Source organism: Vespa velutina, chromosome 2, assembly GCF_912470025.1.
Source record: "Vespa velutina chromosome 2, iVesVel2.1, whole genome shotgun sequence".
Classification (NCBI taxonomy): domain Eukaryota; kingdom Metazoa; phylum Arthropoda; class Insecta; order Hymenoptera; family Vespidae; genus Vespa; species Vespa velutina.
The window spans coordinates 12,839,638-12,866,380 of NC_062189.1; the positions used below are offsets into that span (position 1 = coordinate 12,839,638).

General features: G+C 34.0%; 3 protein-coding genes and 1 long non-coding RNA gene across 8 annotated transcripts; 1 reads left to right on the plus strand and 3 right to left on the minus strand.

Annotated features, from left to right (window-relative positions):
• The first annotated feature begins 663 nt into the window (after positions 1–663).
• LOC124957860 (proto-oncogene tyrosine-protein kinase ROS) lies at positions 664–23,600 on the plus strand. Of its 5 annotated transcripts, none has more exons than XM_047515309.1 (21): positions 664–1,625; positions 7,774–7,833; positions 10,558–10,617; positions 10,798–10,888; positions 12,620–12,852; positions 12,945–13,184; positions 13,945–14,092; positions 14,183–14,688; positions 14,776–15,065; positions 15,213–15,569; positions 15,650–15,953; positions 16,025–16,348; positions 16,413–17,014; positions 17,107–17,754; positions 17,859–19,276; positions 19,359–19,787; positions 19,867–20,087; positions 20,177–20,650; positions 20,737–21,100; positions 21,644–21,697; positions 22,103–23,600. In XM_047515309.1, exons 1-21 carry the CDS (start codon positions 1,473–1,475, stop codon positions 22,948–22,950), a joined length of 7,824 nt encoding a protein of 2,607 aa, XP_047371265.1. In that variant the 5' UTR covers positions 664–1,472; the 3' UTR covers positions 22,951–23,600. The 5 variants fall into 5 exon arrangements, with proteins under 5 accessions (XP_047371265.1, XP_047371268.1, XP_047371269.1 ...); XM_047515312.1 differs by having other exon boundaries at positions 12,945–13,055; XM_047515313.1 differs by lacking the exon at positions 12,945–13,184.
• LOC124957861 lies at positions 3,455–4,389 on the minus strand. The gene is made up of 2 exons (XR_007103754.1): positions 3,860–4,389; positions 3,455–3,751 (listed from the first exon to the last, which is right to left on the minus strand). It is a non-coding gene; the product is annotated as an uncharacterized LOC124957861 (long non-coding RNA).
• LOC124946628 (cAMP-dependent protein kinase catalytic subunit beta-like) lies at positions 11,001–12,084 on the minus strand. Its single transcript, XM_047487536.1, has one exon. The coding sequence runs from the start codon at positions 12,082–12,084 to the stop codon at positions 11,035–11,037; it is 1,050 nt and encodes a 349-aa protein (XP_047343492.1). The 3' UTR covers positions 11,001–11,034.
• A 1,599-nt stretch (positions 23,601–25,199) lies between the features above and the next one.
• Positions 25,200–26,710, minus strand: LOC124946522 (smad nuclear interacting protein 1). The gene is made up of 2 exons (XM_047487298.1): positions 26,561–26,710; positions 25,200–26,450 (listed from the first exon to the last, which is right to left on the minus strand). The coding sequence occupies exon 2, from the start codon at positions 26,397–26,399 to the stop codon at positions 25,326–25,328; it is 1,074 nt and encodes a 357-aa protein (XP_047343254.1). The 5' UTR covers positions 26,400–26,450; positions 26,561–26,710; the 3' UTR covers positions 25,200–25,325.
• Between the last annotated feature and the right edge of the window lie 33 nt (positions 26,711–26,743).

Below are 26,743 nucleotides of genomic sequence, written 5' to 3' on the forward strand. Positions count from 1 at the left end.
TATCGTGAAGTCGGAAGACATATATAATTTCTATCTTAATAACAAATATTAATATCAAACAAATGTCTGTCTCAATTTTAAAATAAAATATTTCAACAAATTATCACAATACATATATAGATTGGTATAAAAATATCAATTATTTGACATAGAAAATAAATATATATTAATATATATAATATAAAAAAAAATATATATATATATGCATATACATGTACATATATGTTGCAAAATATAAAAAAAGAAAGAGAGAATAAAGAAGATAAGATAATAAAAAGAAATAAATAAAATATTAATGGTAATAAAGCGAACGATCACTAAAGGAAGGAAGATGTCGTAATTTAGTCCATCGAGTTAGACAGAGATCGCACTAGGCCGTTCGATGGACAAAGATCCATCGAGATCCTTCGGTACTCTGGCCGTGCTCATCTCACTGTAGCAGCGCGTGCACTCACGCAAGTAAACAAGCTGAGGCACAAGTACATCGCGTACGTTACAACTAACGGAGTAACCACCACCACCATCGCAAAGCTTACTATCTGCTATTTAGGAGCTACCATCGCTAAACGGAATCGGTCAAGCGAAGCGCCATGGATAAGCATCCAGGAAAGGTTCTGGTAGTGGGGGATAGCGTTGGCTCCTCTAGTGGCCACTCGGAGTCAGTTGCTCTTATGCTCGCCGAGCATTAACGCTCGGTCAGGTCCTACAAACGCGACCCGATCTCTAGCCCAACTCTTTCTCCTCTCTCTTTCTATCTTCCTCTCTCTCTCTCTCTCTCTCTCTCTCTCTCTTTCTCTCTCTCTCTGTCCCTTTACCTCTCTATGTCTTTCTCTTTTTAATCATTCATACGCTTGTAAACATCATTCTACATCATATTTTTATCATTCGTCAGTAGATTCGACAATCATTTAATTCATACTATTCGTAAACGTTCGTGACAAAAGTTTTTAAAAAACAAATCAAATCCTGAATCCTGGTGTTCTTGATATAAAGTGAAACGGAGAATGAGACTATCCAAATGTTACAGTGAACAATGATTTATATTTAGACATTAATATCTTCATTCATCTTGTAAACTGGCTCTCATTGAAGAAGGATAGTAGAAATTGCATCTACGCGGTGCCGATTGTAACTTCATTCAAAAACATTTAGGGAGGGGATAGGGTGTCTAGAGAAGATACTACAAATGAATTCATTCGAACTGACAGCCCGTGAAATTTATAAACATTAAGATTCGTCTCGAGTGATCGGTGATGAAAATCCAAAAAGTATATATTATAGTGTTACAAATGTTCCTTCGACAATCGGTTGACATCCGAAGGATTTTGTTTTCGGAAGAATTTTAATGGATCAACCGAATGGCTCATCGTTTGGCGCGCGTGAATCGCAAAAATTTCTGACGAAGATGAAGAGTAGAGGAATAAGAGTTTGATCGTACTGGCGCGCATTTTTCCAGGCTCTATATATATATTATGTTAGGAAGAGGACTATGGACTTTAATGAAGCTGCTGGCGTTTGCCGGAAGCGTTGCGACGCTCCTGGCGGACAATGCCGAAGATTGGAACGTTCCCGCAAGCCTCCAAGAGGAATGCTCCTCGAAGTGTCCCAATCTCGACTTGAATCAAGTAAGAATTCCGATGTTATATATTTAAAAACACAAATCCTTTCTTTACAAAAACAATATAGAATCTATATAGAATCGTATCTATCAACGAATGTTTGAGATAACATCTTGTATGTTGTATAAAAAATCTAGAAAATACTTAGCAAACACGAAAATACTATAACGAATTAGACATCGAAAACACATAAAACATCGATACCATGGTGTTCTTTATCAGGTTTTTCTTCGAAATAAAAGTTCAAAGTTCTCATATATACATATATATTCTCATCGAAAAACGTTTAATAGAATTTCTTTCGAAAAATAAAGGGAAAAAGGACATATTTCGAACGTTCGCAAAACGTAATGCAAAAATGGCGACGAGCGAAGGACGTATCAATTTAACTCTACTCTTCATTCCTACGGCGTACCATTCGTTAATTAACTTAACTATACGACGACGCATCATTGTGGTCCACCAGCGCACGTTCTTCGGTGAAAGGCGAACGTCCATCAAATTTAACATTATTCGAACCTTTCCTTTTTTTTTGCTCGATGCATTTATTAATTACATTTACTCACAATGATGCTATATAGATACGTTTATTTTCAAATCATCATATTGAGTTCTATGTTTAGACAAGAGATATGTAGTATATATATATATATGTATATGTGTATATATATATATATATATATATATATATATACACCTCCAACCGCAATCTCATCGTTAATTTATTCCGTCGAATTAATTCACTCACAAAAAAAAGCGTGACATTGCGATAACCATTATCAGAACTTATTATTCCTTCCAAACTCCGGAATAATATATCCAAAGCAAAACCGTAGCGATGCAGCAGTAACGAAATCTCGTTTTCCTAATATCTTATCGGTCCCATAAATCGTTCTTTCTCCGATCGATCTTATCTGTCCACACGTTATTCTATTTCATATCTTATATTCTATTTCAATCCTAAAAAAGGAAAAAAAGAGAGATATATATATAAATAGTGTACATGTGTGTGTGTATATGTTATATATATATATATATATATATATATATATATATATATATATATAATTAATATAATAAGATGTATACACACACACACACACACATACGCATAACAAAACAACGAAATACGCATGCTGACAATAAGAGGGTAATTAATTATAGACGAAGAACGAGATAAAGGCCGTATCAATGCTCGAGAATAAATGATAATGTCACGGCGGGAGAGTAATAGTGTAATGTTAATTTATAAGATTACTGCACGACAAAAGTTGATCTTTATTAGTACAAGATGTAGTAGATCTATTAGATACACTCGCATATATACCTGTTGATCTCGATAATATTTTTGGAACATACTTACTCTTGCGCAATAAATTCATCAAGTATCACGTGTCATATGGAGTCGAAGAAAAAATAACCATGAGAATGGAGTAGTGTATATGTGTATATCGAGAATGTAAATAATCTATCGCTTCGTTATCGTGACCCGAAAAGGTCGTGTTTAGAATTCTCTATATGATTGCATAACGATCGGTAAAAGTTGGAATTCCTATTGGAAGTATGAAACTTTTGCTAAATGATGCGCGAGGATTTGTCACGATTAATGATCCTCTTACTCATTGCATTCATTGATATATACGTTTTCTAAATCATTTTGTATTACAACCGTATCAGCCATCGCGTGTATATCTTAACGATGTGTAACATGTTATAACGAACCATTTAATGGTACTCATATAATATTCGAATCATGAAAGAAATCTCTACAATGTTATGAGATCATCTAACAAGAGCGAAATTAATGATAAAGGGATAAATCAAAAGAGTAAAAATATTGATAATGATTTTTGAGATTTAATTAAATAACATCGCAACAAAATTGTACAAAAAAAATATAGATATTAATACGATACTCCATTGTACAGTAAAATTGTTACATATAAGATTAATCGTTCAGTTTTCTTTCGGATAACTTTAGGATACCTTAGAAATTAATTAGGATGTCGGGAACTGTGCAATCGAGTATTCAAAGTTTAGGTAAGATACCCATTTTGGAAGCCAGCCTTGTACCTTCGTCGAAGCCAAAGAGTATAAAATCACGAAGTGAACTTTTCTTTATATCCGCACATCTGGTCGTGATTTTTAGTACATGAACATCGTTAGTTATTTGAAACTTACTGAATTATCTTTTCTTATATCATAGTGTATACCAGTAAGATTCAACTAGGAACACTTACAAGATAGTGAAACGGTATAGTCCGCGTTTCTTCATATATAAAAAAGTTTTCTTATGAACAAATGAATTTTTTTATACGAATAGAAAATTTTCTTTAAATATTTATGCATGGATTTTATTTGAGAATGTTGTTTAAACTATACTCTAACAATAGAAAATAAATCTATGTCAGTAGAGACAACAACATACAGGAGCAACAGGTTGGGCTTCGAAAAGCTTGACTGTTTCCTAACTCCAACACTGATCATCCATTGACTAACTCAAATGATAGAGTAGTATTATAACATTACGTAAAATTTCTTTTTACGTAAATGTTCTCCCTCTTTATAAAGCCAATATTATTCTACTGCGCAGTATTGCAATTATCGTCATTATTTTGTTATCTTAGCGCCGCTTGGCAAGTGCATTAGAAACATTATGCAACGAATATTTTCCTCTGTCGAGTTTATATCAGCCGATATGTCAGCTACATTTCAGTCATTATTATAAAATGTACATATGCATATGTTAGATCGTTATTCTTATTTTATATGATATTCTACTCTGTTAATTGCTGTAAAAAGAAGTTACATAGTTGAAGGGTGACTACTAGTCGAGCAAAATTCCTTACAATTAACCTCTTTCGCATCTGACATTCGAATTAGCTGTCAGAATGTCTATGCAAGATAACGTCAAATAAATTCTAATTTTCTAATTATCGTAATAATTTCATTATTGGTTTGTATTTGAAAAATATCAATGTATCAAAATGTATTAATTCGTGGTTGCCTATTAATTATATAAAAATAATGTCGTGCAAATAAATATATCCTAAAAGCATAAAGCATATAGTATCATAAATACGCATAACTTTATACAATGGACTTCCTGTCGTTTGTATCCTCTGACGTTTGTAATTTCTGTTTGTAATTCTTATATATACGTCGTTATTCGATAAAAATTTCCACATATTTGATAAAATTAATATTTTCCGATTTACTGATAGAACAAGAAATTCCTGTTTTAATTGAAACACGTTACGGATCATCTAATCTCGTTCATTGATAAAAAAAGATTAACTATCATCATTATCAATTATCCTAAATAAAAACATCGAGGAAGTTTAAATAAAATTTTTTCGAATATACCCGTTTGATATAAAACTGGGTCGTCACCTGCATCATATACACTACTTGCAGGACATTAACGACTTCCGTCGGCACGATTGAAGCCATCCAATTGCACACCTCCGAAAAGTAGAACGACCATCCGCGTTAATAATCCTCATGAATTGAGCCTCTCGATCGCTCGTTACTTTCAAAAGATCTTTATTTCATATCAGAGAAACGAACGTGTTTTGAAATCGAAGTCAAAAGTTCGAATGTAAATTGAAAAATAAGAGAGAGGGAAGGGGGTAAAAACATAGAAACTCTTATATAGAAGAAGAAAGGGGAGTATCGTCCCACACACCAGATCGTAGATTTACTCTTAACTTACATTAATGCGTTTAGACGGGCTCTTATACGGGTCGTCGCACTTTCCCTCAAATTTAAGAAGTTACTTTATAGCGACTCCTAATCTATCTTACTGCAGCATAACACCATTCAATGATTTGATGGATAAATTATGGTCTTCTTCTTTGTTTTAATTATTATGATGTAGTGTCACATTAACTGAAAATATTTTCTGAAAATTCAATGTATGTACAATACCATCGTGAATAATTGAAATCTAATTAACGTAGATATCATTTATTCAAACATCGTTCTTATTTACGCCCGATAGCCTCTTTCACCGCAATGAATCTTCCGATAATTGATAAAACTTCCACGCAATTCTTTTCTTCTTCTCCTTTTTTTTCTTACACGGATCGCATTCTGATAGTCGATCCAAACCAGCTAATCTCATCGAATTGTTGCACATAACGAAATATTTAATTATGGATTATTTCGAAAGGATAAATTAATCCAATGAAAGGATCGAACAAAACGTTCGAACTTTCGAATGTTCCTATAATTATTTCTCACGTGAATCCTGCGGGCAAACCTGAAAACTCGGGAAGGGTAGCTACAATGTGTTCCAGTCCGATGATCACTATCCGGTATATATCCTACACCGTTTCGTGTAGAAATATGGTCTCATCCGAAAGTCTGAAAAAAACCTGACACCATGCTATCCAAATCGGAGTAACCGTCGTTCAAAAATTTCACCTCCTTTCTTCAAGAATTATAATAATGTAATATAATGTATTTACCATCTAGAGACGCAATCCTCATTATCCTGTTCCTATTCTTATTATAAAATAATGATGACAATTTTAATGATCAAAATTATTTTTCAACGACAAAAAAAAAAGGAAATAAAAGAAAAAAGTAGAGAAAGTATATGGCATCCTCGCACATCTTTGCAAAGTGTAAGTCAACGATAATGCGTAGACACGTCTACTAAACGTCGAGACGAAAGCGTAGGTTGTCGTCGGTATATATTTCAATGCACATTTCCATAATCTGTAGGTTAATCTTTCGCAATATGCACGGAATATTTTGAGTACCAACGTTTCTCGGTAGCGTATACATTAGAGACATGAGTTATTAACAATCACTACAATTACGAACTCTGAATATCGTTTAATCCAAATAAATTATTCCCATAGAGCGCTCAATAATCCCCTAATCGTTTCTTCGAATCCGTTCGAAGACGTGGATAAGAGGCATTCAAGGCGGACGTTACGAAAGGAATTGTAGGATAATTATATCGAGATGTTTTACAAGGTCTCTGTCCCTCCCTCCCTCTCTCTCTCTCTCTCTCTCTCTCCCTCCTCTTTTTCTATCAGATGCACCTGTTCTTCGTTAGATACTTCCGTCGAACAGGTGCACGTCCGCCGTTTAGCCTACGTAACCGTCGACACTCGGACCCTTTTAAAGGGTTCACCTTCTAATTTAAGGGAATACGTTTGCGTTTTAAACAGAGACTAATTTCCCCTACCATTTTCGTCGAGTTCTTTAGCTAGCTCGCTCGCTCGCTCGCTTACCGTTTTGGACAATTCTTTCCTCGGTAGCAAACTCCGCCTGATTTTCTCCCACCACGAGATACTAGTATCGTCGATCCACTTCTCCTTCTTTCTCCATATCATCCTCTGCTTCTCTCCATTCTCAAGAGTGACTACCTCGAAGAGGGAGGGACGATTATATGTAATGGCGGAGAAGGACAGAATGCATGGACTTGTTGTATGCAGCTGTCCCATTTATGATACGGGACCAAGAAAGAAAAAGAAAAAGAAAATGTCCTTGCACGATGCGGGAATTAGGAATTGAGAAAAAAATTGGTCATATAATTGTTCTTGATATGTAGTTGTTCGCATTTGCCCTTAAGTTTCATTGTGAATTCCTCTTCTCTCGAAAGAGTCGGCACTTCTTTGATCATTCATTTTCCTAATTGTTTTCACTCTTATTTTATTTGGAACACATTTTTTTAATTGGATTGTCTAAATTTTACTAAATTTTAATCTTCTTGAGAATATCATTAATAATTTGTTGTAAGAGAGAGAAGTAGATATTATTTGATTTCACATTTTTTTTTATGTAAATGAGAAAAAATAATCTCTATTATAATGAAAGTTCTCGTGTCACTTAACTGTATAAATTTGTTTATATAATGTACAGAATAATATACATCTGGTTGTCTCGAGAAGCCATTGAAGGGTGTGAAACCGAGCGTATATCGTAGTCCGACAAACGTTAGCCCAATATCGTGAGTTGCGTGAGAAATTTGGATTTTGACGTGTTCACATATCGTAATAGAGACCAATATACGTAACGATCGATTCGATTTACTTTCTATCAGAAATAAAAGAACGAAAAGAAATCTGTGTGAGAACAGAAGCCATTTCGCTATCGAGTAACGATATCAAATAACAAATTTAACTTTCTTTTGCAGAATCGTACGGAGGACAGTAGCCCGGAAGTGGGATGCGGCGTGAGATGTAAAATCGAACAGGTTGGTAACATAAAATAAAAAATTATTTAATTTTTCCATCGCTTGTTCACAGATCTAGTATTAATTAGAAATAAATACTTTTAACAAAATAAATACATTGAAACTGTCTCAAAGGAATTAAAACGCGTTCGATTGGTAAGATAGAAAGCATTTGATAAAATAAAATCAAATTAGTACAGGCGTTGACACCTTTCTCATTCGATTTGAGACAAATGTCTACGTTCAGAGTGAAGACCGAACGAAAATACCTAATGTGAGCGAACGTTGGAGGCAAACATGAAGGGATTGATTGGTCCCTCGTTGAAATGGAAGTACTTCCGCTGCGTCGTACAACGTTGGTAATCACTGAGACCCCTTTCGGTAACCGTTAGAGTAGGGCTACTAAACGGCAAATAAAAAGAAAGATGCGCTAACTTTTTTTTCCTTCTTCCTCTCGTTCGTTCATTTCTAATACGCTTACACAACGAGCTGAAGTATATGTGTGTGTGTGTGTGTGTATGCGTGAGGGAGAAAGAACAACACTGCCGTCGACTTCGTAAATCGGATTGCGTTCGAATGTGACCTATGGCGGATGCCGCCAAATTGTCCTGCGGTTCTGACTGCCCTTCCGATTCTTTTATTTTTTCTCCCTTCCTTCATTCCCTTTGCTTTTCTCTGTATCCGTTTGTCCTTCTCTCTATATTCTTTATTACTTAATATCTTCATATCCTTTTTTTATCCTACGAGTATTATCGTCCAACGAAATAAAAATAATCACATCTTTTTCCTGTATCAGCCATGCTCTCTCCATACTCTCTTGTAAGATTTTTCATAGTCAGACAGCATCATAATTTACTACGTTCTATCCTATCTCGATCAATCATCGTCTCGATTCGATTCAATTTTACACGGTTCCTTGTACTTTCGAGTTAAGCTGCGGGCAAGAAAAAGTGATACGGGCTAATCCGGTCCATCGTTTTGACTTTTCTACGCTTTATGTTTTTCATAAAAAAAAATAAAAAAATACACGTGAGTTATGGATTTCATTTCTTTCTGAAAGAAATGTATCAAAATGTCAAAAATATAAACATTGTATGGACGCATTGTATATACAAAACAAAGTTCCTTAATTATGAATGAAATCGCTATGAATGAAATTCCACATAAATACGTTACAGATCATAATGCGTTAAAGTAAGGGTGACAGAAAGGAAAGTACGACAGGAAACAGGAAACAAAATCAACAACGCGTATCTCCATGGTAAAAAATCTCTGAAGACGAAACTCGTAATAAATCCAGTCGTCAAATGAAACGAAAATTAAATTCATTAGGTATTAACAAATTAGCTAGAATTTTTTGTCGAAATTTTAGCTAGAAATTTAGGTAGAAATATTTGTTATAAAAAAATAAATTAAAAAAATTTAAGAGAACCGTTTATTTCGGAAAGATAAAAAAAAGGGTAGATCGCCTACTTAAAAAATACTTAAAAGAAAAACTAGAATCAAGCGAATAGTCGACCTCCCGTCCGTGCGTCGTATGATTTACGATCTGTCGGGAGTCGAGCGAAGAGGCTTCTCGACAGGGGAATAATATGTGTCGAGGATTTAATGAGGAAGTGAGAAATTAGTAGCTGTTGCGTCGAGCCAGCCGGTGCGCGGCAGTCTCTTATCACGATCACTACACAACAGTTTCATAAATGCTATTATCGTCAAAAGCGTCGTCGATGTAAACGTAACTACATTTTTTCCTTCATTTTTATTTACTTTTTCTTTTTGTTTCTTTCTTTTCCTCTCTTTTTCATTTTTTGTTCGACCGAAAAAAAGCAAAATTTTATAGAAAATCACTAATGTTACTTTCACTGATAGTAACATTAATAACGAACAATATTCATAAATATTACGTATAGTATATGTATATGCATTTATCTCTATATTAAACGATCTTGAAATAATCTCCTTAAAAATCAACGCAAGTACTCTGTCATATCGCTTCGAGTCGTTCCATAACAGTCCGTACTTTGACTTCGGATCGGTGTTTTCGTTCGTTTATATAGAGTTTATAATATATGTATACATTATATATTATATATATACGTATGTACATTGAATCACATTAAATTTTCTCAAGCAAATGTCGATACAGTAATTCTCTCTCTCTCTCTCTCTGTCTCTCTCTCTCTCTCTGTCTCTCTCTCTCTGTCTCTTTCTCACTCTCTCTCTTACTCTCTCTCTCTCTCTCTCTCTCTCTCTCTGTCTCTTTCTCTCTTTCTCTGTCTCTCTCTTTCTTTCTCTTTCTCTCTTTCGCTCTCTTTCATGAGTAGAAATACAAAGTGGATTATTAATAATAACCATTATCTACCACTGGAAGACGCTTTTCTTCTTCGTACAAGACTTTTAGACGTTCTGACCTATGTGATACCCTTACCGACTATAAGTATTTACCGTTCAGCAGGACACAAATATTTAAAGACTCTTTTTGAATAGATATCTTAAATCAACAAAAAGATCTTTAATACTAAGGATCTTTAATTTTAAATACGATCCAAAAGTAAAGTATACTTACTAAAAAAAAAAAAAGTAGAAGACAAAATACTCATTTAGAAATAACGAGTGAAATTAAGCTCGAATAATATCAATTTCCAACTGTTCTCACGGTCAAAGTACGATTATTAAAATGAAAAGGGTACGCGGACGTGTTAAATAAAGCTTTCCCACGATTAATATATTTGTCGTTTTTTGTTACAGTGTACCAAAGGATGCGAGGCATGGGCGCAGGCGCTTGATATGAGTTGTCAAACCGTTTGCGTTAGTATGTTTGCTCAGTTTTATCGGAATAACGGGTAACAATCAAGTTTACTTAAGTCCGATTAAGAGTTCCATCTTCCTGTGTTTTTTCAATAGTAGATTTAAAACCGATTAGACACGACGTGATCATAAATTCTTTTATTGAATACAATTATGTATGTATAATCTTTGTTATTGCAGAATGGAACGCAAGAATTGCTACCACCGAAGGAATTGTATTGCGTTTTGGGTTGCCACGATGCACTAAATCGATATTTTCAACAATTAAAAGGTAAATTCACGAATGATTCTAATCTTATATTTCTTTTTTTTGTTTTTCTTTTTTATCTTCATGGTTACGTAGAATCATAAAAGTATATCAATGTAACCGATCGATACTGTAAAACAATCAATACCCAAATCTAGAATTAACGATTGTCAAAAGTTCGCGAATTCTTCAGCATAATGATCGACGATGTCGATCTTCATAGCCTCTTCGTTGAAAACATTGAAATTACTCGTGTCACCAGGATGATCACATTTTGGTATGAACGATGGTTGTATTTTCTGATAATAAATTTGATTCCAATCAATTGTCTGAAACCATCGATGCATCTTTATGTCCTTCGTTCCATTTTTTAAGTTTCCATACCTTTTGGATAGGTCTACCTGCAGCATGTTCTTTACAATGTCTCTCAAATCCTCACTAAAGTGTTGAGCATACTTATATTTACCAGAGATAATCTTTTCGTAAATCTTCATCGGTTCGTTTGCATAAAATGGGGGATACCCGGCATTCATTTCGTATAACAGCACACCGAAACTCCACCAATCGACGGCTTGGCTGTAACCCTTTGAAAGGATCACTTCTGGTGCGAGGTAATCCGGTGTACCACATAGCGTCCATGTTCTACCTTCTATCATCTTACAAAAGCCAAAATCGGTGACACGAATATAACCCGTATTTTGGATCAATATATTTTCCGGCTTCAAATCACGATATACTAGGCTACATTGATGAAGATACTCCAAAGCCAGAGCAACTTGGGCTGCGTAAAATCGTGCCAAGGATTCATCGAATTTTCCCATTCGTCTAAGATGCGTAAACATTTCACCACCGCTAACGTAAGGCAACACCATGTAAAGATAGGTATTATCCTGGAAGAAAAACTCCATAAAAACGAGGAAAGGAAATTGAATGCATTGCAATATTTTCTTCTCATTGTATGTATGCTGGACTTGCGTCAACTTCACTATTCTAGCTTTCTGAAGTATTTTCATGGCATAGAAAATAGAAGTGACTTTGTGTTTAACTAACATGACGCGTCCAAAAGCACCGGTACCGATGGTTCGAATCCGCTCAAAATCATCGAGTTTCCCATTTTGTTCCTTCTTCTCTTCCCATTTTTTCCAGAAAGCAATTTTCAAGTCGGCCAATATTTTATTGTACTCTTTCAATTTCTCTAAACGCGCTTGCTTTCCTTCCATATTATCATTCGTGTTAAATTTATTCTTCCACCAAGAAATATTAAACATTCACTAATGATTTACTTCGTGAACATAGCTATATAGAAAATTGTCTTACTTTTGACGGAACACTCGAAATCATTGTTACGAACGATTATCAGTCTGAACTCGAAACGAAAACCATTTAACAGTAGAAAGCTAAGATATCGATGCTGCTTTGTCTCACGACAAGACAAATAAGAACCAACAAATATTGTATTACATAATAGTACTTAATACGAAAGGTCTTTTCTTCATGTTTGCTGCCTACATGTGCGCGGGCGTCTAATAATGGACGAACATTGGATGAGTACAAAACGAAATAATCGAGTTTTGTAACAATGTGCCCGATAAATTCATCCGCTTGAAAAATCTAACTCAACTCAAATGAAGAAAGACGAAGTTCCATTTTTAGAATGAAATTTTATTTGAGCATATGAAACAAGACTGAAAGAGACTTCAGCGAAAAGTTTAACCATTTTCATATGTACACGAGTATTCTCTTGTTAATAATTAGCGGAGATAGGAGTGCCTGCCGCACCCGCACTGGTGGCGGACTCTTTGACAGCGACCTCGCTGAGATTGGAATGGAAGGGCATGAATATGAATCGACGTAGCAGCGGAATATCTTATCTGGTACAATGGAGGTACGAAGAATTGGTTGAAACTTGGCAGTACTGCAGAAATCAAACATGGGGGGAGGACGATCAGATATTGGTGGAGAATTTGCAACCCTATACAAAATACAGGGTGAGTTAACTTCAAAATCGTTCAATAACAAAAGAATGAATTCGTTAACGAGATCACAATAGCAAAAAAATTCCTAATTGCTTTGTCGACAGTTTCGCGTGGCATTGCTCTTAAAATCATCGCAGCATAATCCTGAACCAATTGTCTCCGCTCCGAGTGTGGTGATATTAACATTAGCTGCTGGTTTGCCATCGTCAGCACCGGTAATTGTAAGAGCAGCGGCAGTAGACAGCTGCCGTGTCTCTGTGTCTTGGGAACCAGGCCCTTTTCCAAATGGGCCACTTTTGTCTTATGTCCTACGTCTGCAAGGGGCTGATCACTCCCAGCTTAAGGTACACGCCACGCCAGAACTCGAAAAGTAACTCGTTGGAGCCGTTTCTTTCCCGTTCACTTATATTCTATCTCTTTTTTTATCTTTTCTATATATATCAATATATTATAAATATCCTCTTGTATATCTCTTTCACCGCTTAATCTTTATCTTGTAAATCGTATTTAGTACATCATTTTAAAATTAATATTACGCTGTCGTAATATGATTCATCAACCGTATTAAGGCCAATACACTTTTGACCTTGATATCGTTTCATCGTTACCAATTCATATGTGTGACGTTTTACCATGACGGAGTTTCATTTTTGTTCGTTCATACGGGTGCCTTTTGCAATAGAAATTCATCACGTAACATTTGCATGCCTTTCCAACAAAATCAACTATACTATTCTATTTGCTCGAGCGAAATGATTCATCGGGGAAAAGATACGCCGTTCGAAGTACAGTTCAATTAGTCGATCGACCATGATGGTTAAAATACGATAGACATTTAACACTGAATCATTACATTCTAACAACATTCAAGTATTGCTTATCGCAATTAAAATAACCATTATGAACTAGTCATTACTAATATCTTTCTTAATAATTATGTTTTCTGATCTATTCGACCTTCTATACTATACATGTTTCTGGCATGGCGTCTTTTCCCAGATCGCATCAGGGTATTTTCTAACACAATTGGGCTCATAACGGGATTCTTGCACGGTACCTACGAGATATTTAATCCTTTAAATTTATTTTATAATATATCAACAGGACATACCAGCTTCAGAAAACACGGATCATTATATGTTTCAAAATCTTGAGCCGAATAAAAATTATTCTGTAAGTGTTACGATGCGAAACAGTGTAGGGGAAGGACCACCGGCAACGATTCATATATCTACCAACCCCGAACCTACAGGTACATACTTATATGTGTCTTTTAATCGGATTGATTTGAAAATATAACATCTAGAAACATCTTTTAAAATGGAATTCGTATAAAATTCAGTGAAGGACACGGAACAACCAATTCTCATACTCGGTGGAGAACACGTTGTAATGAAACAAGGTGCCGATATGCTCGACGAGCCTAGTGTAGTTTATCGAACCTCAAGTGTTATTCGTGGAGTGGCTATTCATGTTGCTTCTGCTCAACTATTTGTTTCGGACTCTACGGGATACGTATACAGAACATCGATCTTGGAACCACCAGAACTTAGAAAAAGGATAACGATACTTAGTCCGAGCGAAGCTAATTTTAAACCATTGAGTTTATCCGTGGATTGGTTAAATCTACAACTATACGTATTGGGTGAAGTGAAACATTCTACAACCGTTTGGCAAATAGCAAGATGTAATTTAGACGGTAAAGGTTTAACCGTAGCTATGGCCGGTTTCTTGACACGACCATCTCACATCGAAGTAGATCCTTACAATGGTTATCTTTTCTGGGTAACTAGAGGAGGATTGTATAGATTGGATTTAGCTGATATAAGTAATGGAGTTAAACACGAGGTAAAAGAGGGAAAGTCCTTATCGAAACGTTTTGTAATTTAATAATTTTTACGTAAAAAAAGATCTATACATGTAAATATTCCATAGGTTCAGCCATATCTCATTCTAGAGGATGAGCACTTAGGAGCATTTACCGTTGATCACACGAATTTCCGACTACTAGTACCCCATCAAACGGAAAATACGGTAATGTCCGTATCACTCGACGGACGGGAAGTGCTAAACTTGCGTGCCAACACGCAACAACCTAAATTTAAGAACGTACTCTCCTTGGCGATGGCTAATGGTCTATTTTATTGGACAAATGGAGAGGAGGTCTTAACCGAGGGGTATCATTCCGGAAAGAACAGATACTTTCATAATGCATATCCTGACAGGTACAAAAGAAAAAATATTCATATATATATATATATATATATATATATATATATATATATATATGGAATTTGCGTGATGTGATATTAAAAAATATTCGTAAATCTTTAAAAATCACTCAATTTTCCCTATAATGATCTTCTCCTTAGATTGGATGGTTCATTTGTAAGTGTGAACGTTTTAATGGACGCTAGTCAACCCGTTCCAGTTCCAGTGAATCCACCTACAGGCGTACAAGCTGTTTTAGGCGCCGAAAGAGCTAAGGTCTCGTGGCAAGTACCTCATTTACTAGGTGGCCAGGGTAAGGGTGCTTGGCAAAATTGGTCGTACGAATTGGAAATTAAAGAAGAATCAACAGGGGAGACGATTCGTCAAAAAGAAATAGCCGGTTCTTCGCACACGGTACATAATTTACGAGAAAAATCAAAATATTCGATCAAGGCAGCTGCTTATACAACTGCTGGCAGAGGTCCATGGTCAACTGAATTCCGTGGACGTACCTTGAGGTAAGATACTCAATCTGTATGTATTCTGACAATGAGCTTTATTCAATTTTCGTAGATAAATATTATTTTGATACAATTAGGAATGGATCGCGTGCATCTATCCTATGGTCAGCGAACGAAGGTCTTTTAAAAAGTGACGTCACAGGAGAAAATATCGATACATTAATTTACAAGACGAGTTTGAAAGACTCCGAAAATGCTTACCACATAGTAGACGTCAGTTGGTACAAAGATATGCTATATATCGTAGGAAATAATTCTGTTCTATATCAGTATAACTTTACAACCCATGTGAAAACTAAGTTAAACATCCATTCCGTTGGGAGTGTTGCGGTAGATTGGATATCAAAAAAATTATATTGGGCTAATCCAAAACAACAAATTGTAACCATCTTTTTTAATCCACAATCAAATAATATAATTTCATCTAATTCATTAGACGAATTATCTTACAGATAACAAGAGCAAACTTGAATGGTTCGCAACAAGAACCCATGTCGATTTTAGCGATCGTTAAAGAACTTTTGATCGATTCTTTAGAAGCTTACTTGTATTGGTCGACTGGTCACGCGGTAGAAGTAGCACGCTTAAATGGACAGGACAGAAGGTATTATCACTCTGATGAGATATTCAATGGGAAGCAAGTGATGGGTCTAACGTTAGATAGCGAGCATCGTTATTTATATTGGATTGTCAGGAGCTACGAAAGTGGATCTATTGTTTACCGTGCACCTACTTCTGAAAGAATACCAATGGATCAAAAAATCATACCGGAAAAGGTAAGCCTAATTAAAAGTTAAAATCCAACACATTCATTATTTTTAATTCATTTTCATTTCACAGGTGTCAGCTTTACAACACCCAAATATTCAAGGACCTCTATGTTATTTTTCGGAACACCTATTATGGCTTCAAGATGATAGAAACGCTGTAATCGGTGATCTATTCGGACAGAACACGGCGATTATTAATGGTATCACGTTATCGGGTTTACGAATGGTTGCTGTCATGGACCCAGCTCTTCACGGTTATCCAAGAAACCTGACATCCGAAAGCGTTGTCGTTTTACCAAATGCCGTTGATTTCGATAGTATCAGAGTCGAAGGTATCTCAGGAAAGTTCAATGTATCTTGGGACCCAGTAGATAATATCAACTATGGAACGGTCTTCTATGAAGTTAAATTTCTTGATCATATTAATACCAATTCCAATCCCGAGATAACCAGCGAAACTTCTATGTCTTATAATAATTCAGAACGTATAGAACCATATTCTTTATTGGAGGTCACGGTTAAAGCTTTTACGTATTGGGAAACTGCACATCATTCTAGAAAAATATTGAGATCGCCGGAAAGCTTTCCGTCCGAGCCTACAAATCCTAGACTGTTCGTAGAAAATCATAGAGTACCGCTTAACGAAAAAATGGAAACTATTGTAATATTTAGGTAAAAATAATCGCAAATAATATATATTACAGTTCCTATATATCACTTGTTTTTTATTTTTTTAACAAGTTCTCATCTTTCATTTGCTATAGATGGAATCGGCCAAAATTTAAAAATGGAGTGATACTAGGCTACACTATTCAATGTTGGTTCAACGAGATAGCAAATCATACTGACATACACGTTTGTGACGAATCTAACGTACCTTCTAATATACTAGAATACAAAGTTTACAATTTATCGCCAAACGTGACTTATTACTTTCAAGTTCGTGCCAGAACGATGATCGGACCTGGCCCTTACACCGACGTAATTGGCGTATCAACAGTTTATGAAAATCCTATACCACGATTGTTACTCGCAACGACTGAAGCTGTAAATGTAATCGATCTAGACGAAAAAATGAATAATTATACTATTACGCAACACGTAGCAGTTGAAATAGCTTTTTCCGCTGCAGAGAATAACATTTTTTGGATCAATAAAATACAAGAATTAATCTTGTCCGATTCAACAGGAATTCATGTCACAAAAATCTTCACCCTTAATAATACTGCGTACAGTTTGTGCGTAGATTGGATTGCAAAATATTTGTATTGGAGCGAATCGAATGACAAGGAAAGCGAAAGTCGTATCCTAAAATTAGATTTATCAATGTTACAAGACAAAATTGTAACGTTTCAACCAATAATAACTAGAAACGGACGTATCGTGAAATTGGATATATTACCATCCGTGGGGTAAGACTACAATAAATTAATATAATAATATTACTTGATATGAATATTAAAATATTGTATATACAGAAATATATCTATATAAATATAATTAAACTTATTTTTAGATCTTTATATTGGATAGAATCGACAAAAAACGACCGTGGGGTAATAATGCAATCAGATCTCTACGGAGAAAATATTCAACCGTTTTTTAATCGAATGGGAGATTGTTCTTGTCCGTATCGACCGTCTGTCTCGCCAGTAATGACGATAGATAGTACCGAAACAGAAAATCCAGTTCTGTATTGGGTATCACTTGAAGGACATTTATACATCGCTGATATTAATGGATGCATTTGCAAAATGATAATAGATCCAGGCTTGGATAAGGGTTTAACGTTTGCTTCCTTAACGGTAGACAAGATAAACATTTATTGGACGAATGCGGAGATGAAACTTTATCTCGTTAACAAAAGATACTTAGAGAAAGGAAAAATAATAGATTTTCATACTCCACACATACGAAGTATCAAAGCTCTGGGTAAATCTTTGCAACCTTATCCAAGTGCAGAATGTTTAACACCACGCCGAATGTTGTATGATATAGAGGAAGTAAAGAAAACAGCTGATAGCATCACCGTTAAATTACCACAACCTCTTCCTCACAATGGCTGCAAAGCTTACAATTTACCAAGAACTTTATATCTCATGGACATTTATGAATGTGCAGAAAATAGTTCAAAAGATTGTCGTGAGAGTTCTGATAGCAAAGAAAAATGTAAACGATATCAAACTTATGAAAGAGAATATGCGATAGAAAACTTAAAACCTTTTACGCGATATTTAATAAAATTGAGCTTAGCTAATATCTACATCAAATCGGATAGGGCAAATTTGGAGTTTAGTTCGGGTATCATACTGACAACAGATGCTGGAGCTCCCAGTGCGCCAGAAAACGTATCCATCCAAGTTCTTACACCTACTTTGGCTGCCGTCTATTGGATGCCACCAAAAATATTCAATTCTCCTGCAGTGAGTTACGAAATTCATTGGAGATCAGATAGTTTGATAAATGGTGTTCGACAAAAGGGCGAGCAGCTAGTGAAGGATACAGAACAAATAAAAAATGGTAAATTCGTCGCGATGTTACAGCCATTGTTACCGGGACAAGTGTATTTTATATCTGTTCGTGCTTGTCCAGCACATTTTAACGAAGTTTTTAGCGAGAGCGAAAAACAAATGATCAGTATGTATCCGGAACCAAATAATTTAACTTTGATCACAGCCAGTATAAACGGTTTAAATATCTCCTGGGTACCCACAGTAAGTCTAACAATTAGCTACGTCTTAGAATATAAAGACGTTGCCCTAGAAGAATGGCGCGTTGCGAATGAATCCGAAAGCGATTCAGAAAAAGTCATTTATCGACTGCGAAATCTACAACCCCGTACTCTTTATAAGTTTCGCTTGTTACTCCGATATCCTAATTATGATCAGGATTTTATATGGTCACCGGATGGAAGATTCACCTATCAAACTCTTGGTATGTAACGCTCTTAATTAATAAGTATCATATTTGATATTTAAATAAATAGATACCTATTTAACTATTCCAACGATTCCAGGAGATGTACCGAGTGCACCCGGTACACCGACCGTAATTAAATTACGCAATTCCGTATACCAATTAAACTGGGACCCTGCACAGGCTCACGGTTCTCAAATTACTTTGTACCGTCTAGAAGCTAAAATGATTGACGAAGGACAACGAGATGAAGCAGCGACGAGTAACGGTGAAAGTTGGACTTTGTGTTATAACGGAACGGATAATTACTGGATTATCAAGGGAGACATGGATCGAAGGTACAGATTTCGTGTGAGAGCTCGAAACGCTTACGGATTTGGTGCTTGGAGCAGGTCAAGCAACGTTATCGATTTGACCGACTCTGCAGTCGGTGGGTTGCTAGCGACTCAGCAACAATTAGGATTAATTTTAGGTTTAACTGTGCCGGTCATTGCTTTCGGCCTGGTTTGCTTTTGCTACTTTCTATGTCGTAAGTTGACTTTCAATTTATTTGAAATTAAACTTTTAATTAGGATGTACGAAATTGTATTTTAATATTCTTTTAACAGTCTACAGACAACGCAAGGATGATAAAAAAGTGGTTTTATCACCTATAGTATCGGACGTCGAATTAGCAACGTTACGAGAAATACCTCGTAGTAATTTTGTTCAGCCAAATGCTCTTTACGCGTCCACCATGCAAAACGATCCAGATGATTCCATGCTACCAAAAATAAAACGAGAACAAATAACGTTGGCTAAATTTTTAGGCAGTGGTGCATTTGGAGAGGTTAATAAATATAAGGATTTACACACACATACATATATCCTAATTATCTGAATATGTACAATCGAAATATCTATCCCTCATACTTTTAGGTGTTTCAAGGAAATGCTAAAGAATTGGATGGACCTGACACTGTAACACCTGTTGCTATAAAGACACTTCGGAAAGGTGCCACGGCACAAGAAAAGAGTGAATTTTTACAAGAAGCACGACTAATGAGTCACTTCCGACATAAACATGTACTAAGACTTTTGGGTATTTGTTTAGACATAGACCCTCCATTGTTAGTGTTAGAGCTGATGGAAGCCGGTGATCTGTTGAGTTACTTGAGAGCGAGCAGATCCTTACAACCCACAGACCCTTATGCCTTACGTCTACAAGACCTCCTAGCAATGTGCGAAGACGTGGCTAGAGGTTGTCGATATCTCGAAGAACTTCACTTTGTACATAGAGATCTTGCTTGTAGAAATTGTTTGGTATCGACCAGAGAACGTGAGAATCGGGTTGTTAAGATTGGCGATTTTGGCCTAGCAAGAGACATTTACAAAAACGATTATTATCGGAAAGTAAGTAACGTGTTTCTGTTGTATCTACAAGTATGTAGATATTATCAAGATGAAAAATCAAATGGTGAACATTGAAATGTTCGTAGGAAGGTGAAGGATTACTTCCCGTTCGTTGGATGGCCCCAGAATCCTTAGTAGATGGGGTCTTCACATCTCAAAGCGATGTTTGGGCATTTGGTGTATTAATGTGGGAGATCACTTCGTTAGGACAACAACCTTATCCAGCTAGAACGAATCTAGAGGTATTACATCACGTACGAGCAGGTGGAAGATTACCAAAACCTTTAAATTGTCCACCGACGTTACATCGTTTGATGTTATGTTGCTGGAGTGTTGCCGATAGTAGACCGAGCTTTAAAACTTGTCTCGAACACATCGTCAATCTTCGAAAAAACATACAGGATGCCGTGTTAAGTCCTGTACACGCTGGTCACTATTTGGTACGAAGAGGTGAGTGAAAGAATCATTCACAAAATATGCTTACAAATTGTGCTTAAACATCAAACGTCGATTTATCATATTTTATCATATTCTAATATCGTCAACTGTTTATATTATATACTCGAAATCGCGACTCGCCGAATAAATCACATCTTTTTCGATTTTTCACTACTTACTATTATTGCACGATCAATACCAAACGTATTTTGCACGTTCGATACTACAGAAATTCACTTAAAAGAATATACAATATTTTCTACCGTCTCTTATTCACGTGTAATATATGCTTGAAAGCTTATTTATTTATATGACGAATCGTAACTTTGAATCGCAATATTTTGCCATAGGTATGATACATGAAATCATAGCATGATTTCTTATCTATGTACATGCGAGCGTGAATTATTAACACGGTATTGAATTGATTAGGGATCGCAAAAAGATTCGAGGTATCTCTCTCTCTCTCTCAATATAAAAGAGTTATATATTAACTGTATCTGACGCGAAAATGCTTGAAAATATACTGATCATCGCATGACTTGATGCTTGCAGGCGTATCTAACATGGCTTATTTCGCTGACGAGAATCAAAATTGCAATAATCCAGGTGGGTTTCACTACGTACAATTAAAGCATGTCTATTTCGTTGTTTAATAAAAAGAAAAATAAATGAAATAAAAAAAAATTTATATATTTACATAAACTGAAACTTTTCAATCGACTTTACATGATTTTTTGAAATACATAATTACATTTTGTCGATTCACAAATGTATGAAAAAGATATCCACCTTTCATTTAATCAAATCTCATTTGGCTCTTGCATACAAATCGCGTTTACCGCTTACTTTATAACTTATAACTGTTTCTAATTATAGCTTTCGTTAATTCAACTCTATATTTGGATGCTCTTTCGTAATTTATATTACATTTATCATCGCGATTCGAGCCATGCTCTCATATGATAGTTTTTTTTATCTTAACGATTTAATTATTAAATTATATTTATTTAGGTAACTCTTGGAAATCGAGTAGCTCGGAAGGAAGTAGAGACATGCAACCTTTCCTTCAGAATTCACAGAATGCAACGCTTGTAACTCAGCCGGATGACGTACCAAAATATTTAGAATTATTAGCGGATAATGACGACGTTGTTCTTAGAGAAAATCGAGTGACTGAGTATGAAGTTCCACGATCGATTCATATTTCGAATCCAAACTTAATAAACATAGATAAGATTTCCCAAGGACTGATGGAAGTTAAAAGTTTAGAAGATTCGCGAAAGTCCAAGGAATTCTTAAAAAATGGTATTAAGGATCGAAGATCATCGATAACGTCTTCCGAACCTAGCAAAGAGGCGGTTTTTAAAACAAATATGACTGATAGATGTAAAACATTAGACACGTCCAAGTTAAGAAACTCCAACATTAGAGCAAGTTTTACAGGAGATTCATTAATGAACGAGCAACAAAAGTACAAGCGAAATAACACAATCGAACGAAGAAAATCGGAAATGAGTTTAGAAAGAAAGGATAAAATGGTAATTAATTCAAACACGAATATACCGGTTTCTATTCGTTCGAATGTGATTACGAACGATTTGCAAAACGTTTCTTCAAGGAGCAATGCTACAAAACCGGATGAAAATGGAGACATCAGTGATAATAGCATTAAAAACAATAATTCAACAAAAATACAAAGGACACAATCCACCCTACAAAGTGGTAAAGCTAATATTCCTTTAGTGATAAATAGTGCATTATTAAATTTGTTAAGACAAACTCCAATAATCGAGGACGGTAATAATAGTGTTACTTATACGAACATTAACACAGACACTGTTAAAGTGAACGGATCTTAAAATGATTCTTTCTATTGTATTTTGTAAATACGAATATATACTCACAACTCTTATATTCAAACTTTTATAAGTGTACCTGCATCAAATTCGTACAAAATCGCTAACAACTTTGTACGTTTGAACTTTCTTCTTCGACTTCGACCGATTTATTGAAAAAAGTGCAATTTCCTTTGATGTTATTGCACAACCTTTCCGTCTTATTGTTTGCGCTTAGTGCTATAAAATGAATTATAAATTATATATAATCCATCTTAAATTTATATATAATCCATCAATATATACACATAATATTATATATATATATATATATATATATATATATGATCCGTAATTCGATACGTAGTAGTAAAAAAAACAACTTTGTACAATAAAATACATATACATGCACTATTATTTTATCGATCGTTGAAACATTATATGAATACAGTATATTGAATATATATGTATTTTCCTTTATTGTCGCGTAAATTTGTCTACTGCAAAGAAATGTAGAAATTAAACAATTAAACTTAATCGCATAAATTATAAATATTGTACATGATTGACAGTGTAAAAAGAGTTGTGAATTTTAGCCAGAACACTGCCATTTTTTTCATCTTCCGCGAGTGCCGCAAATACAAAATGTAAAATAAATAGACTTCGGTTTTTTATTATTATTATTATTATTATTATTATTATTATTATTATTATTATTATTATTATTATTATTATTATTATTATTATTATTACTATTATTATTATTATTATATATTTATATATATATATATATATATATATATATATATATATATATATATATATATATATATATATCTTTTGTAAATACCGATCAAATTTAAATTAGAAAAGATAGATAGAGATACTCATTATACAATTTGTAAAAATTCATTCATGTCCATTTGCGTTATGCCAGTGTTCAGAATTCGATTAGGATATTTTTACGATCATTTATTTTACCTAATATTGAAGTAATTTTTACGTTTGCACATTATATATAGGAAAAATATATGAATTTTACATGCATTAAGATTTTAATAGTCATTTGATAAGATCGAATACCTAAAATTTTCTGAGTCGGGTGAGTATTCACTTTTTAGCTCGAATACGCTGAATTTCAAACACACAATTATATGATCATAGATATTTTATGATATACTTTTATAATATATTGTTATAACACGATACGTCGAAAAAATAATTGTTAATATAGCAGATATCTTTTATAATAGTCATTGTTGTTATTATTATTACTATTATTATCATAATTATTGTTATTGTTAAGAAATTACTCGATTAAATATAACTTTTATATATCTTACCTAATATAAATTCAGAATTACAAAATATTAAGATCGATCTGTAGGATTGTAGAATTCTTGATTGATTTCATTCGACTCGGAAATATTCATTTTCATTTTCTATGCTCTAATACATTAATTAATTTTAATTATTCGTTTCATGTTTATATATTTTACCATGAACTTGTCAAATAAATTTTGATAAAATCGATAAGATATATAAATAATTAATATTACAACCTTATTTATATCCTTTTTGTTTTCGTTTCTCTTTAAAACCAAAAGTAATTTGTTTATATTTGTTCTGTACCTTGATTTATATATCATAAAATAATGTAATCACGTGTGTAAAAATATTTATTAAAAAAATGATCAACAATCTAATAAGTTATCTTAATCTGAAAACATTATGATGTAATTTACAATAATGATGCTCGAATCTTGTTTTAAAATAAAAGCTTTCTGATTTTAATATGTTTTTTTCCATTTTATAATCTTACTATACTTACTATTTATATTTAATTAATTCTTCTTAGAATTTACAAGGCACCTTCGTTTACAACTTTTTAAAAATTTACCTGTACTTTACCATGTATCTTATAACCCTTAAAACTCTTTCAACTAACTTACAATTACAACTCTCCTCAATCAATATCTTTCCATTTTATAAATATGACTTTTATTTTAAAAATAAATATATTAAAACAAAAACTTTGTTTTTCATACTTTACTTAATTGATAATTTAATAACAACAGTTTTGATGTACAAATTTTATATAAGTATTTAATATTTACTTATATATATTCGTCAATATTTTTCGCTATTGTACTATTTAAAAAAAAAAAAGCTAGAGAATAAATCACAATAAATTTGCCTTTTCAAAATATAAGATGACAATAATTGTGTTACTATATTCTAGCAGAATGTATGTAAGAAATTAAAACTTCTGCTAATCTCATGATTTATAATTCTCTACATTACTAGTTTTTAACTTTATTACAAGTTCACAAAATATACATTATATAGATCCATTTTAAATATCTTGTACATTAGTAGCAATATATAGTTTATGTCACCTAGGTTGTACTGGTGAGTGGAACATCATCATCTAACGAATCATCTTTGCTTAACTCATGTAACAAAACATATTCTCGAGAACTAAAACCAAAACGTAACACATCTCTTTCCAATAATTCGTGAAATCTTCTTGGTTCTAATTTCACATTATTCACAAAAGTTCCATTTGCAGAATCTAAATCGATTAAGTATGGACGTATCCGTCTTCCCTCACCTCCACCTTCTTTTTGAAATGAAACCAAACGATACTGTAAAGCTGCATGCTGTTTAGAACATGATGGATGATCTAACGGTATATCAGCTACTTTTCTATCTCTACCCATCAAATATGCTGACTGCCTATGAACATAAAGAGTAGGTAAAGCCTTTTCACCTTTAAAAGGATATAATCTCCATCTTCGTTTTGGTTTCCTTGCATCTGATGGCTCTGCATATTTTATCACAACATTATTGACTGTATTTGTATCCTCTAATAATTTTCCAGATAATTCAAAACTAGGTTTTTCTTTTTCTTGAGACACTGGTTTTGATTTATCCTTTGCACATTGTTTTCCCCATTGTGGTTCTTGTTCTTTATTTCTAGTCATATCATCTGCTAGAAATTTATTTGATTTATCATGTTTTTCTTGTCTTCTATCAGACTCATTTGTGCCTTTTACTGATAATGTTTTATCTTCATTATCTTTTAATCTTGATCGAGTGTCCTCTTTTTTCGGTTGTGATCTTTCATATTTTCTTTTATTACTTTGTTTATCATCTTGCCTTCTAGAATGATCACGAAAGCTAGATCTGGATTCCTCTAGGCGTTCTCTTTTATCCCTATCCCGATCCATGTCTCTATCTCTTTCACGATGTGTTCTTTCAGTACTATCTCTTCTTGAATCTCTGTTACTTTTATGTACTTCTCTTCCACTTCTAGAATCTTTATGAATTTTACTCTTGCTTGCAATTTCTTTTCTATTATTTCGTCTATCTTGAACAAAACTATGTTCGCGCTTCCTTTTACAACTTTTGTGTGACCTTCCATTACGACTTTCATCGCTGCTGCCATCGGAACTACTACTCGGTGTCATCTTCTTTTTTATTATTATCTGTCAAATCTTCGTAAAATAAGATCTACACAGCTAGAATTTGTTGAAATAGAAAGGTTAATACTGATATAATATATACACCAATATAATTAAATATGACCGCATGAAAGAGAAAAATATTTAAAAAAAATTGTAAAACCTACTTCAATGGTGCATGTTCTTATATAAAATTAGCTCTGAATTTAAAACTTTTCATCTACTTCGTAAATTAAGTTATACAAAATATAACCCTTTCTCAAACAGTTCACGATATATATTGGCTATCATTCACCACCATATTGTATAAAACAATAAAAGCGATACCAACAAAGTATGTTAAATATCAC